The sequence below is a fragment of the Prinia subflava genome, chromosome 2 (assembly GCF_021018805.1).
Source record: "Prinia subflava isolate CZ2003 ecotype Zambia chromosome 2, Cam_Psub_1.2, whole genome shotgun sequence".
Lineage (NCBI taxonomy): Eukaryota > Metazoa > Chordata > Aves > Passeriformes > Cisticolidae > Prinia > Prinia subflava.
Window position 1 is genome coordinate 77,903,993 of NC_086248.1, and position 14,744 is coordinate 77,918,736.

The window sequence follows — 14,744 nt, forward strand, 5'->3', positions numbered from 1 at the left end:
ACTATTAGGTCATGGATATTTTAACCCTCTTTACAAGTCTGAAAGATCACGAGTGATAGGAGAAAGTAGCCACAGCCTGGAAGCTGTAAAGTCACCATCCTGGCAAAAAAAGCCAATTCCTCTAAGGCTTTCCAGAAGCTGGATCAGCCTGGAGCGTAAGAAAACAAGGAAAAAACACCAAGAGTTGCATTCTGGAGGAGAAAAAACGCTGTGCAAGTAAATTTTGTCATTTCTTGTACCCTGTTTATCCCTACTGTGGGTTTGTTCCTTTCTCCAAACTGGATCAGTGTAGAAATGTGAAGGCAGCTTTAAGAGTTCTAAACTAATTTTCAATTAGTGAATTTCCAGTAGTATTTTCAACACCCAAAACACTTTTTAAGAAAAGCTCAAAAATCCAGTACAATGGACTAGTAGGAAAAAGAGGAGTAAACCGGGCAAGGACACTTCAAGAGAGACCGACAACAGAGATAGATTGACAACAATTTGGTGATTTGGGTTTTTGCTTTCTCAACAACCTTCTCTTATATTAACTCTAGATAATGCTAACAAGACATCAATATTGTGCTGATTTTAGCAGGTATAGAGTTCTTCACAGTGGCTGGTGTGGGTCTGTATTTTGGATTTGTGATGAGCACAGGGTTGATATCACAGAGATGTTTTTGTTATTGCTGAGCAGGGCTCACACAGAGCCAAGGCCTTCTCTGCTTTTCGTTCTGTCACACTGGTGAGGAAGTTGGGGGTGCAGGGCAGGTTGGGAGGAGACACAGCCAGGACAGGTGACCCCAACTGACCAAAAGAATATTCCAGACTGAACAGCATCGTGCTAAGTATACAAAATGAGAAGAAGAAGGGGGAAGAGGGGTATGTTTGGAATGATGGCTTTTGTCTTCCTCAGACACTGTTAGGTGTGATAGGGCCCTGCTCTCTTGGAGATGGCTGAACACTTGCCTGCCCATGGGAAGCAGTCAATTAATTCCTTGATTTGCTTTGCATGTGTGTGTGGCTTTTGCTTTCCCTATTCATCTGTCTTTACCTCAACACATGAGCTTTCTAGAGGAGTGAGTGGCTGCTTGCGGCTTGGTTGCCATCTGAGGTGAAACCACAACAACTAAATACAACTTCTGGTTTTAATAATATGCTCCCTTAAACATTGTCCAAGCATACTAATGGGTGTTTGTAAAAGTCTGGACAAAATCCAGAATCACTCAGGTCATAGACCTGATTCCATATCAGATTTCCAACGAGACTGTTTACTCTTACCTACAGCAATTGCTCAATACTACTGCCAAGTCTGTTGATGTATAACATTTAGAAGGTGCTTCTGCTATATTTTCACTGCTGATGATTCACTGATAACATATTCCATCCTAGAAAAACCTCCTCTCATACACACGCTTCCAAGACACTGACAAAGTTTTAAATTTTTCTTCTGCAGTTAAAGCAACACCAATACTTCAACCAGCTTTGCCTTTCCAATGGTTGTGTGAGCAGTTGAAATCAGGCCAGGCATGCAAAAATCCGCTGGCGTTTTACCTGGTGCGGTACGGAAGCGGCACTGTCCGGTCATGGGATCATACTCCTGGTTTTCATCAGAGCACAGACACAGGAAAGAACCATCAACATTTTCACAGAGGGCTTCGCCACACACTCCACTCAACATTTCACATTCGTTCACATCTGGGGGAAAAATCCAAAACATGCATCAATTGAGACCCACTACTGACTGCTCTTTTATCTGCTGTATCTGTGCCAATATTGTCTGCCAGATTACAGACGGGATCACCGGGGAAGGATTGAAAACTCACTAATACCTAAGTGGATTCATAAACAACTAGTACGTCCTTTGAAATAAAGACCCCTGAAAGTCACAGGACAGTTTGTAGACTATTAGTGCTGATTAGGTGCTGACAAAATGCATTATTTTGTGGTTCAGAATTTCAGTGGGAACTCAAAACTAAATTTAGTTTCACACCATCCTTTTCTTTCCCCTTTTAATTTTCTTTGCTACATTTGTTTTCATCCATGAAAAGTCACTGTATGACAAAATGTACCTTGGTATGCAGCAAAATAAGTTTCAAATGCAATAAAGAATTTTGTAACAAGACTATTTAATATATTAGAAAATGTATACAGACACTCTGTAAAACTTCTAATTTCTCCTCTCTGTTTGGTATTCCATTAGGTCTCTGTTACCAGTAAATATGCTTCATCCTGAGTTTGGCTTAAAGAAATTGCTCAATGAATACCTTTCCTTGATCTGGTATTAATTTGATATTACAGACTTTTGCTGCCTCAAATGGTTCTCCAGCCATCACTGTTAACAACAGACCTGGAAACCTATTAGCCACAAAAGAAATGTGCAATATTTACACACATACAAAAATCCCACATCATCTCATGGTGATAGGTGTCTTTCCTGGAGCCGGGAGCTAATGTTAAAATCTGTTTAAACACCATATGCCTAGGGAGGTGCCATCTAATTCAGCTTGTCTGTGGCACATTCCAGATGTTATTTCCTGCAGGGGATAGTGCAGGGTCCTGGTTACTCAGCTAAGAGACTAAACAGATGTAGCACTTAAACAGGCTAAAATATTAAATTCATGCCATTGTATTTGTGAATGGTCCTGACATGCAGAAACATGGAGGTTTCCTGGGTTTTTTAAAGTAAGTGGCTCAGCTTATTTGCTGTTGGCTTCTGTTTGTCCTGGTAACAGTTTTTTTCATTAAATAGATACAAAGTAAAGTTTCCATCTGGCACAAAGTTCAGTGAGCAAAGAAGAGCTCAACTCTATTTTACTAGTAGGTGGCATAACTTTAATAAAACATGACAGGAAACAACAATATGGAATGCATTTTGCTGGAATGCTGTTTTTGCTCCCCTGAACCTTGCGGCAGTGACTGGTGGCACCTGTGAACCCACCTGTGCAGCCCTGCCCATCCTGTGTGTCCTGGTAGCCCTGGTAGCAGAGACAGCGGTAGGAGCCATCCATGTTCTCACAGAACCCGTGAGTGCCACACACCGTGCCGTTCGTGCATTCGTCCACATCTGCAAGGCAGAATCCACATCAGACAGGCAGACATCCACAGCGAGTGCAGAATACCCACAGAGGGGCCATTCTGCAAACAGAGGCAGCTACGTCTCAACACAAGGATAAGACACAAAAATTAATGTAAGCACACGAACAATTTAAGAAACTGTTTCAGGGTTAGCTTTGCAGTAAGTATGTCAGCAATGGTCAACTGCCTGCACCCATCTGTTTCACCACACTTGCTAACCACAGCATGATTTTACCACAGACTAAGGCATTGTTTAAATAATTCCTCTGACTGACTTACAGATTCTACCAGTGTAGTATTATACAGTCAATAACATGAGTGAAACTGAACTCACTGTGCCTACAAAAGGAGTTCAAGGGTTTAGCTACATCCCCTGTGCAGAAGTGCTGCACAGATCTCATCCTGGCTCTCGGCACAGATAACAATTTCATAATGTAAGTGGTAAATATCTGTGGACTGAGTCTTCTGTCTTAAGTCCTGTGAATTCATACATACAAGTCAATGCTGGAATGTTTTCTGTACTGGCCTTTTCATTTGTAGTTCCAGTTTTGGTTTGCTGGCCTTACAAATAAGACACTTGCATATGTATCTCTGCTCTTTGACTCAGCTGCCCATCAAATTATAATGAAGCAGAGCTGCTTGTGGTAGACCATGGTTTATTTTTGTAAGTGTATTAAAACTGCTGGGAATGCATTATTTTTATCTCCACTCAAAGCAAAACCTAAACCCAAAGCCCTGGCTGTATGTGGTCATTAAAAATATCATGAGGTGCTTTTCAAGAGGAAGAACATTAGCTGAAACTGTGAACCTGCCAGGATACTAGGATTAGTACCTTCTGCCTTCCATATTTCTTCACAGTCTGAAGCAGAGAAATTATCACTGTACTTCTTTTCTAAAAAGCATTATGCTGGCAAGTATGGCTGCTGTCTGATTTCCTTCTGCACATTTCCTCAAGGGATAATTACATTTTAAAGAGGTAATAAAGGGATTTATCTGACTGCTTGTTACTGTCATTAATTGTGCACATTTTGGTAGTCCTTTTTGTGACGGAGCCTACTATCATTCCACCTCCAGTGAAGGCCTTTGGCACTCCCTGAACTGAAGAACTGCTGGGACTGAATCCTGCAGTGTCACAAAGAGGTGGCAGCACCAAATAGGTGAGCAGCACCTGGTGTTTTTCTGTAAGGACAGAGTCAGGCTCAAATGTAGTCCTCCCTACTCCTCCAGCTCTTCACAGCTGTGTCAAACAAAAACCTAGAGGAGTCAGCAAAGATGCACTGCATTCTTCCCTGACAGTACTCACCAAGCAAGGACTTTTTACTTTTAAATTGTGTTTTATGCTCAGCTGAAAGGGAACTCTCGGGCCTTGAACCATGTGGTCACAGCCGTCCAAGCTATCAAAACTTGAGCAGCATGTCATTACCATCCACACCTGTTACACCTCTTGTGCTGCCCTTCTGCAACCCAAGTGCTCGAATTCACCCACACAAAATTTGCATGCCTCGGGAAGTGGTGTTTTCGGGATCTTGAAAATCAGCTTTTCCTGTGTGCTGTGGTGCAGTCTGAAGAGGTTTGGAATCACATGTAGACTTTTAAGGCCAGAAGAGCCTGTCCAGAGCCTCTTAAAAAGGTTAAAAACCCTGTCCCTGGAAATTTCTGTACCAATGGAATAAACTGTGAAATTTTAACATTTTTCTCAGAAAGGCATGTAATTTCATGTTAGGATGTTTAAGTGATGGAAAACTCGCTTCTCCTACTGAACTCATCCATTGGTTAACAAATTTCAGCCTACATACAAAATGCACGCAAAAACTAGATGTACTAAATACACCAAAATCTAGGACACATATCTGAGTATAATTCATGGTTATAAAAAAAGTACTTGCAGATGGAACTGACAGAAAAATCTATTTGCTTTTTAAGTTTTGTACTAAAGATATTAATGTATAGTGGTATTTTGTATGAAGATACACTATTTACATCTTGATTTACTAAACAAAGGAAAAATATTCCAGGAATTTATTTTAGAAAGGGCTATTGTATTTGGCAAAGAATACAATAGCCAGTATGCTTATTCTCAAGGAATTGAATATGAAAATTTGGATGGTTTCTGGATATTAAACTTATTGAAACTTACCCCAAACCCTTCCTAGCAGAATTAATTCAGCAACACATCTGTGTTAAAGACTGTCAGAGGTGGAAGGTCAAGAACTACCTTTTATACCTTTTCCTTTTCAAGTTCCCACAGTGACAGAATTATAAAAAGATGCACATGGAGTTACTGGGAGGAAGACAATAAAAATTTTTACAGTTGTGTTTTTCTGGACCCTCCTTCTTGCTGCTGTGCACTGTCCCTGCATAACATATCTGATATCAAAAGTCTCATGGGATCAGCAGAGTTTCACATATCTAGTAAAAAATCTGAATATTCTGTCTCTTAATCAGAAAGCTTTGTTAAGAAAAGGAATTCAAGATGAGTAAACAATGGTGGCTTAACAGCCAGGAATTTCAGACAACAGACAATAACACAGTGTTTGTGTCTTCAGTGAACAACTATGGTTAAATAACAAAAGATTTCTGAGCCACGGGACAGTTACTGTTAAAAATCTATGCAGAAGAAATTACAACTGTAATTACTTAAAACCTAAATGTTAAAGGAAACAGGGAATGGTTCATGCAGCTGGTTCTTCACAGGTAAAACAAGGTCATTGACTAAAGAGCTGCAGAAACAAAACCTGTGATTGTAGCAAGTGTCCTAATTCAGTATATAATACAGCCAAAGAAGACAGTTTTTTTTAAAAAAAGCGCAGTCTGAACATCTTTCACTGCATGGGATATTACAGAGAAGGTCCAAGCACCAAATATTTTTCCTTGTCTAGACAGTTCACTCAAAGGACTCTTTTTTACGGCCGGAAAGGACATTTGTTGCTTTAATCACCCCATAAAGAGTGAGGCTTGTAATCGGCAATTCTCCTGCTACATGGGAACAAAGTCAGGGGAAAAACTAAATATGAAGCTAATGTATTCTATGTCTATAGAGTGGGTAAAGCAGTTCTCTGTAATTACAACCTATTGTAGAATCCATGAATCAGTGCTGCCTGCTTTAATCAAGAGGCAAGATGTGTGCCCTCACGCACACTTTTGTGCAGTTCAACACCATGTTCCTGTTTTCTGACAACCTGAAGGCAACCTCAACCTCAAGCATACTTAAATCTCACTGAAATCTACTTACATAGTAGCATGTCTGGAAGAAGAACTGGTTGCTAAGACAGGTCTGTAAAGTGATTAGAGAAGCAGAACTCTGATTCTGAAACTTCCAGGGCTACCCATAACATGCATACATGAAAAGGAAGAAGCAGAGATCAGAGAGCTCTGGTGGGATGTGTAAATTTTTTTGCCCATTGCAGCAGTGAAAAGCCAATGAGAGACATATGGGATGAGACATGGAGACAGAAGAGATGCTTGAGGCAGGGTATTGATTTCAGCATCAGAGAATCTCTAACTTGAGGTTTTGCCAACATATTCAACTAGAGGCCGGCTGGGTAAACCACCGTCTTTACATGAACCCCAGAAAGCTCAACAAGGTACTATGGAGCACTCTGAGAGCTCCAGTTCCGAGAGCCCAGCACAGTCAAATTGCTGAGCCTGGGACCAGGCTGCAGTGGAATGTCACTGCTGCAACAAAAGTTTGTCTACGCCTTGGAAGAAGACACAATGTCCACAGCTGTTCAGTTTACTTTGGCCAATGGCCACAAAAACTCCATACCAGAACTAAACCACATGAGGTTCTTAAATGTTTTATGCTGTTGTTGTTTCAAACTTCAAAAAAAACCCCAAGTCAAACTCATAAAAAAAGTCCGGAGATACGGAAAATCTGCTCCCCAGGTACAGAGAGGTGTGTGAATCCAGGAAAATTTTCTCAGGTTTTTTCTCTGATGGTATAAACAGTTATTGTCACTCACTTAACTAGAATTAAATTCACAGAGGCACTTAGTGTAAAAGAACAGTAGCTCCTGCAGCTGGAAGCCGCATGCTTTCTCAGTACCTGGAATGTCACACATTCCTTTCGTTTCATCTTGCCTTCTAGCATGAAGCTGACACCACTACAAATATTGACCATGATGCCATCAGTGCTCCCTTAAATTGAGTTTTTTTCAAAACTCTGGAGTTGTTTTTATGAAAATGACAGAATGGAGAAACTAATTGTGGTGGAAAAGGAGTGCTGCTGCTTCAGAGACTAGAAGTACCCTTGCTTCGCCAAGTTATTAAAATACTTTTCCAAGTGCTGAATAAAAAGTCTGATCTGTATTCCATACACAAGACCAATTACTTGTGAAGCATGCTCAACTGGTTTTGTACTTGTTTTATTCTTCATTAAAAAGTTCCAAAACTAGTCACAGTCCTGGAAATAAGATCTTGTGACTTCATCTTTTTCTATTTAGTAGAAGTTGGACTTTTTTATTCTAATGGAGATTAACTTCATATTACTTCATCATATATGATAGCAATCTTTCCCTGGAAACTGTGCTATTTTATTAAATGTCAGATGCAGAGGAGCTTATTGTTTCTGGTATATCTCCTAACAGTAAATGCCAATGACTTTGGTTTATTTTTTTTTTAAGCTCTGTTCCTTTTCAGTTGTGCTAGGAGTTCGATTTCACAAGGTTAATAAGAGTCCTTCTAGTTTCATTTTGAAATAAAGTGTCTCACTTCTACAAAGAGAAGACTGTATTCTTCTCTGGCCACTTTTTCCCCCCACTTTTATAGCTATGCTCAACAGTGAAGCAAAACACCTGCTAGTACTTTTCTTGCAGAGCAATTGAAGATATATGGCCATATCCTTCTTGAACACTGGGTGAAATGTATACATGCTGATGAAAGGAGTCCATGAACATACTTTGGAATTATCCCATTACTTCAAATCATAAAATACTGCTTCCTCCATGAATCAGTGGAGTTACCCAGATTTGCTCTCTCTAGCCTACTTGACCAGGCTTTTGTCTTGGCAGTAAGAGAATATTTCTTTCAACTTCTGCCATGATTACAAAATGAAGTAAATGTTTAGGGAGAAAAAAGCACTAAAAAAATCCAAGATTTTTTATAGTTGTCAATAATAATTAAAACACAAAAGGTGTGTTTGATGTTATGCCATATCTAAATATATAGCACTTACTCCCTGACATCAAGTGTAACAGTGATCCTGCCTGCACTGTGTTTCATTTCATGAGAGATCACATTACTAAATATATGGCAGGTTATATGCCAGCTTCAGTAATAAAGCTGTAATGCTTGTTTCTTCTCTGGTATAAGAAGGGAGATGCAACAGTCTGACACAAGTTTCAGTGTACCTCATCCACAATGGACAAACGTTTCCACTATCCCTAAGTGAACTATGAGAAGAAATGTGAAAACCAATCACATATGCATTTACTGCCTATAATTTGGGAGAGAGCACAGTTGCTTACTTCTTGGGTGCTTGAGATCCACTACCCATTGGTTCTAACTCTGAGCTATCATCTACTCAGTGCTTCTCCTTGGCATGCATCCTGCTGAAATACTACCATATAATTTTTCCCCTTCTGAACTTTTCCCACAAGCCTTATTGTCTTGAATACTCCTCTCAACCATAAGAATGGCCATTCTTAGTCTAGTTAGGAGAGTATTTATTTTCTGTCAGCACCACTGACTTCACAAAGTCACGTACCTTCTTGGTATCACTGAGCACAAGTGTCCTGTTTTAAATTCAGTGGAGGAGAGCAGCATCCCTTGCAAACATGTGTATACCATTAACAACAGGATATAGCAACATAACCTAGCTACCCTAAATTCCAGGCTCCTGGTTGATGTTTCTATAAAGATCTAATTACTGCTATTTACTCCATTTCTGCCATTCCAAAATGCCTTAAGTTCTATAATAGAACTACTGGATTTCACTACAACTTCTCACTGGAGTTACTGTTTTGTTGCTCAGTCTGTACATTTTAAATAAAAGTTTGGACAAGCAAGGTTCTGTTGTCTTCCACACAGCAATGAGAACATTCAAGTGGCTCAGGCTTGCTGATAATGCACTTAAGCTTCAAATTAATTAATCCTAAATATTCATGTGTGTCTTACCCATAGTAACTAATCAGAAGCCTGAGTTCAAAACACACTTTGCACATTATCTGTTTATGAGAAAAAGAACAAAAGGGCCTTAAGTGGCAGATTTTAGAGTTACTGACTACTTTTCTCACCCTCCTAAGAACAGCAAGTCAATGGGAACGGATTATTATAACTTGTCTCACCTTCACATGTTCGGCCATCTGCAGACACAGAAAAGCCCCGCTCACAAATGCACTGGTAGGAACCATCCGTGTTTAGACACTCTCCATGTGGTGAACAGAGGTCAGATCTCTCACATTCATTGATGTCTGAAAGCACAGAGACATTTAAGAGCTCTGCAAATCATCATAGCCTTAATATTAAGCGTAAATTTGATTAATCTTAAAAGCAGCCTCTATTTCCACTGGCTATGTAAACAGCTGTGTGAACAGTTCATCTTCCAGAGTAACCAAATCTGGGATCATTCTTGAATTCTGTATGGATGTCCTCATGTTCTGCTGTGTCATACTCTTGCTACGTCACTCTGTGATGAGGACGGGCAGAGAGTGATTGGTGGGATATCAGTATAACACCATCCTAGCCAACATTTCTTTTGTGTTACAGGAATTCTCAGCTCCATCTCACTGCTTTTCAATGGCTGCACACTGGTCAACTTGGGCATCTGACTCCACATGTTAACTAGTAGGTTTGGAGCTGCATCTTTCTCAGAAGGCTGATTTTATACAATTTAAAGCCAAATGCTCTTTTTTGCTGATGGAGAGTGGGAATGATCCCAAAAGGTTGCTATATAAGAGCTTATCGTTTTCTCTTTTGCTGAGTTCTATTTTACACTTAGCATTTTTCAAACTTGTGAATCTGAAAAACAACTATTTCCATTTGATTGAGGTTTTATTTTAGCAACCTCAGAACTTAATGACTTCATTCTTTCATTAAGGTACTACCACTTTCATATCAATAACCATTCATGCTGTAATTCTATTTTTGTATTTTTTGCTTTACAAAAACCTATTAAGAGGCATTCAGTACCATGCTGAGATCAAACACAAGTTCACAAACAAAACATCCATGAGGCTTAGTCACCCCTTATCCAAACATTAGAATTTCTTGTTCTTAACTGTACCTCTTGTTGCTTACAGCCATCCAGAATGTATCACAGTAGCCAGCAATTTTGATATACTACAGAAATTGTGGTTTCAATATCATCATCTCAAGACCATGACATCCATTATAGAATTTTCTCTAGCTACGGACTGATTCTAGCCTGTGTGTAAACCTTTCAACCAGTGTCCTGAAATCGTGGCCATAAGAGGAAAGAAAAGAGGCAGGCAGCTCAGGGAAGCTGTATCTGCCTGAGGTGCCTTTGGAAAGGTCAGTGCACTGTGCTGAACACAACACCTACGTGTATAAAGCTTTCTCTGAATTCATAGCAAATGAAAACCACCAAGTATCTCCTGAAGCGCTCTGAAAGTTGGGAATGGTGGGAAATCAGCAATGACAAGGATAGTACTGTACTTTCTTATACTGTACTCAAGATTTAGCTGTCTTAAAACTGTCAGAAAAATACTGGAAACTGAACCAGCTGATTACACAAGGTAGAATGATGCATTAAAAGACAGGAAAACAAAAATACTAGTATTAGGGAAATTGAGTGTAATACCTCTGAAAGAGCAAACTGCAGTTTTTCATGTTTTGGAGTCTTTTCAGCTTTCTTCTTACCAATATACCTATCCCTAACTTTTAGTCTAGCCCAGACTCAACTTGTACACACTGCACTCTGTGATAAATTTGCCAGTTTAATTCAATAGCTCTCTGTCTGCACTGTCTGTCCCTTAGTTGGCTCATAAGTGCTTTCAGTTTTGTTATATTTATCCATTTAAAATATGAGGCACATATCTACTACTTTAGATGGCAAACTAAAGAGCACAGAGGAGTATCAAAGCTGCCACTGATTATAGCTTGTGGTCAATTCTCTTTTATCTGCTAAAGCAAGGTCTAACACAACACTTCTGTATGCTGAATGCAACATTTTTTGAATTAGAAAGCAGTCATATAGAATACTCAGAACTTTTACAGGAAATTTAGTGTTTGTTGCAGAAGATCTTCAGTGTGGATGAGTTGGAATCCAGTTTCTCAGCTCAAGTCTAAACTGTGCATAAGAGAGCAGCCAAAGCAAAGTCCAGGGTTCTGGTCCTTCAGCCATTAAGAACATGAACGTGTTATCACTTTCCAGCTCTAATACCATGGGTTCTGTCTCACAGAAATGGTGGGCAAAATTGATGAGGCATGCCTGGGTGTTGTGCGAACATGAAGATGGGATTGCTCAGACCTAAAACCTGGGAAGTGTTTTCCTGGGTTTGGCAATGCTGACTCAGTCTCAGATAACACATTCCCTTCCTCCCCACCCATCCTCCACAAAGTACTGCGAGTGTTTTATAAGGCAATATCTAACGTGACTTGATGCTAACAACGCCGCTCTTGTTGTTACATCTCTGATTCACAACACATGGAAAGTTCTGTCAAAATAAATGTTTCCAGGATTTGGGAATAAAGCAGTACTGTATGTCTCTTAGTTCTAACACAGATTCTCTTTCAAGTTATGAAGGCTGAGACTTCAGCCTCCTGAAATAATTTCTCAGCATATATTTACAGAGAGAATAGAATGAATGAAAATAGAACATAAGAAGAGAGAAAGTACTATAGATGATAAATGAATTTCTCTTCCTTAGCATGATCTGTGGCTATCTTACACTTACCAACCCACACATTTATAATAATGATCCAGGTATTTTTTACACCTATTTCATACCTTGACATCCCCTATTCGCTATCTGCTGGAAACCATCTGGACAAGTGCATTTGTAAGACCCTTCAGTATTTATGCAGCTTCCTCTTAGGCAAACATTGCTGTCTTGAAGGCATTCATCAACATCTGAAATAAAAAGGCAACCAAATTATTAGATGATGTCAAAACTGATGAAATTTTTAATAGTTTCAACATAACTTGAAGCAACTGTGTGCATACATGGAAATCAAGTTTATTACACTTTAGAATTCTTTGTTATTTTCCTTTCATCATGTCTCATATTTCTAGAGGGCTTTGAAATTTGAGTTTGTATGTGATTTATTCCTAGCAAATATGACTCATGTGCCATCTGCATCTCTCACAAAAGCACATCATAACAGTAATGCAGTTAAAAAGAAATCCAAGCAGCTGCACATTTAGAAGACAGATACCAAAAATACCTACTAATGCAAATTTAAAATAGTGATCTTTGGACATGTTTAAACCACCACACAGAAATCCCTGAGTTGGAGGTGACCTGACTCAGGTGTCCCCCTGAGAGCGGGCCAGCCCAAGGCTGGCTGGTGTGTCACAGCAGGCAGGATGTGCCTGGGGAGCCTGCTCACACTACAGCCACGTGGGACACGGACAGCACCGTGTGCTCTGCTGTGCTGCTGGGTGCCTTTCCATGCAGTTCAGGAGATGCAATACAGCCATTTCACAGGCTGTTAGCAGCTGGGCCATGAAGCTGAACAGCTGCTTTCACACAGGGCTGCACCCCAGCCATAAATCCAGCTCCAGAGTCCAGGCACACAGGATCTTTTTTCCCAGCTGCCCATACACCACACTCAGATCAAGCCTCAGACCTGTACACTCTGCACTAGTGTCTTGATATCCATGGGATAAACAGCTGACACACAGCAGGGAAAGGTTCAGGATACAAATTAGACACAAGATAATCAAATATTTCAAGAACAGGACACTGGCACTATCCCCACCTAAAATTTTTTCTTCCCGCTGTCTTTCAAAGGGCTTAAAGGCAGCCCAGTGGAGGAAACAGAGTACAGCTACTATGGGTACAGGATTAAGTCAGCAAGTGCCGACATTCCAGTGATATTATAGAGTTTTGGTTTCATTACAGCTAAAGATCACAAGGTATTTGGTGCCCGTGCCTCTAAGTTTTAAAAGCAAACAGCAAGTGAGACAGTGAAATAAAAAAACTGTCTCATAAGCAACTCCCCTCAGCCTCCACAGAACCCTACCTAATGATCTGCCCAGCCTATTGCCTTGGTAATGTTAGCTTCCTTTGAAAAACAGTAATCAAAGACTTTTCCCAGTACCTTTGATTATTCAGATTTCTTAGGTATGGATTTTAGCTCATTTGTAACTTTTTGTACTTAGAATTGTAACTTTTCCCTGTGCTTCAGGAATGAATAACAATTATAATTAAAAAGAGGACATGACCTCATTTATACATTTATCTTTGGAAAGCCCACACTATGTCATTCTCCTTGGGATTTAATCTATTTAATAAAAGTAAGAAATAGGGATAGCTTTCTTACACGAATGATACTGAAGATAAAATTGCCCTTAATGTTGACAAAGTTGTGACCTTTAGATAACTACATGTTTTATAACCATTTTCAACTGCAAAATAAATTGCGGCTTTTTAAAAAAGGAATTAATTTTGACTAGGAGCATGAGAGAAATTAATGACTCCCTTGTGCTAAGTTAATGCCAAGTCTCACAACAAGAAGGTGTCTTCTGCCAAATTCAGTCAAAATGCATTATTTCCCATATAGGATTCAAACCTCCCTTTCTCTGATGCAACTCCTCACAGACCCTCTGAGTGCTGCATGAGAATCCCCAGGAAAATGAGAGGCAGTATCTCATGCCTGAGACATTCAATGCTTTTTACTGCCCTTTACACATGCATGTCTTGAACATTTTGCCTAGCAAAAATCTCTGAAAGCTCTGCGAGAACGCTGGAGACTTATGCTTCAGACTTCCTTCCAGTAACTCTGGTTCTTTGAGATGTGCAGTCTGTATGTAAATCCTGCTGGCACATATTCCCACTCCCTGTTGGTTAGGACAAGGCCTCACAGGTGCCCTCACACTTTGTGTTCCCTCTTATTCAGGGCAACAGTGAGCAGAAAGTCTTAATGTCACTTCATTTCAGGAACAAGATGCTGAATGACAGACTAAGGCAGAAGATAAACACGTATGTGAGTGTGTATCTTGAAGACATACTGCAGGTGTACTCGTATACATTGATTTATACAAACTATTTGCAAATAACTTCTATTCTTAAACAAGTAAAATACTGCACAAAGGCTTCCAGACAAAAACTTCAGCCAGATAATTGCAAAAAGCACCACTGAAAATGAGCACAGCATAATTCTGTTGAATATTGCAATACCCCTAGAAGTTTGCACAAGTTATAATGATCAAACCAGCAAACTGCTTGTTCCATGCAACACCTTTAAGAAAACATCGCACCAGAAGAAAACATAATTAAACAAACACATTTCTTGCAAGTGGTTTGCTAATCACATTTGTTTTACAGCATCATACATTTTTTGGGTATCCTCTGATGTGACAAATGTCCATTACCTGGCTCTTCAAGAAACTGAAAAAAATTTGAATCACTTTGTTCTTTCCAGACAATTGTGCTGTGCTATGCTCACAGTTTTTGTCATCTCTTTACTGCTTTCTCAGTGAAGGGTTAGAAAGCATTCAGGTAAATAGGCTAATCTGAAAATCAGAGGCCATTATGTGGAGAAACATTGGATGTCTTCTTAAG

The 14,744-nt window shown here is 39.7% G+C and overlaps 1 protein-coding gene across 8 annotated transcripts in view; it reads right to left on the bottom strand.

Annotated features, from left to right (window-relative positions):
• The window catches only part of LTBP1 (latent transforming growth factor beta binding protein 1), a 184,068-nt gene that overhangs the window by 29,532 nt on the left and 139,792 nt on the right, over positions 1 to 14,744 (bottom strand). For all 8 annotated transcript variants that reach the window (XM_063390679.1, XM_063390680.1, XM_063390678.1 and 5 more), the window contains 4 exons: positions 11,966 to 12,088; positions 9,342 to 9,467; positions 2,921 to 3,046; positions 1,534 to 1,677 (listed from right to left, as the gene is read on the bottom strand). In XM_063390679.1, the coding sequence (XP_063246749.1) occupies positions 1,534 to 1,677; positions 2,921 to 3,046; positions 9,342 to 9,467; positions 11,966 to 12,088 (519 nt within the window). The remainder of the gene's footprint in view (positions 1 to 1,533; positions 1,678 to 2,920; positions 3,047 to 9,341; positions 9,468 to 11,965; positions 12,089 to 14,744) is intronic.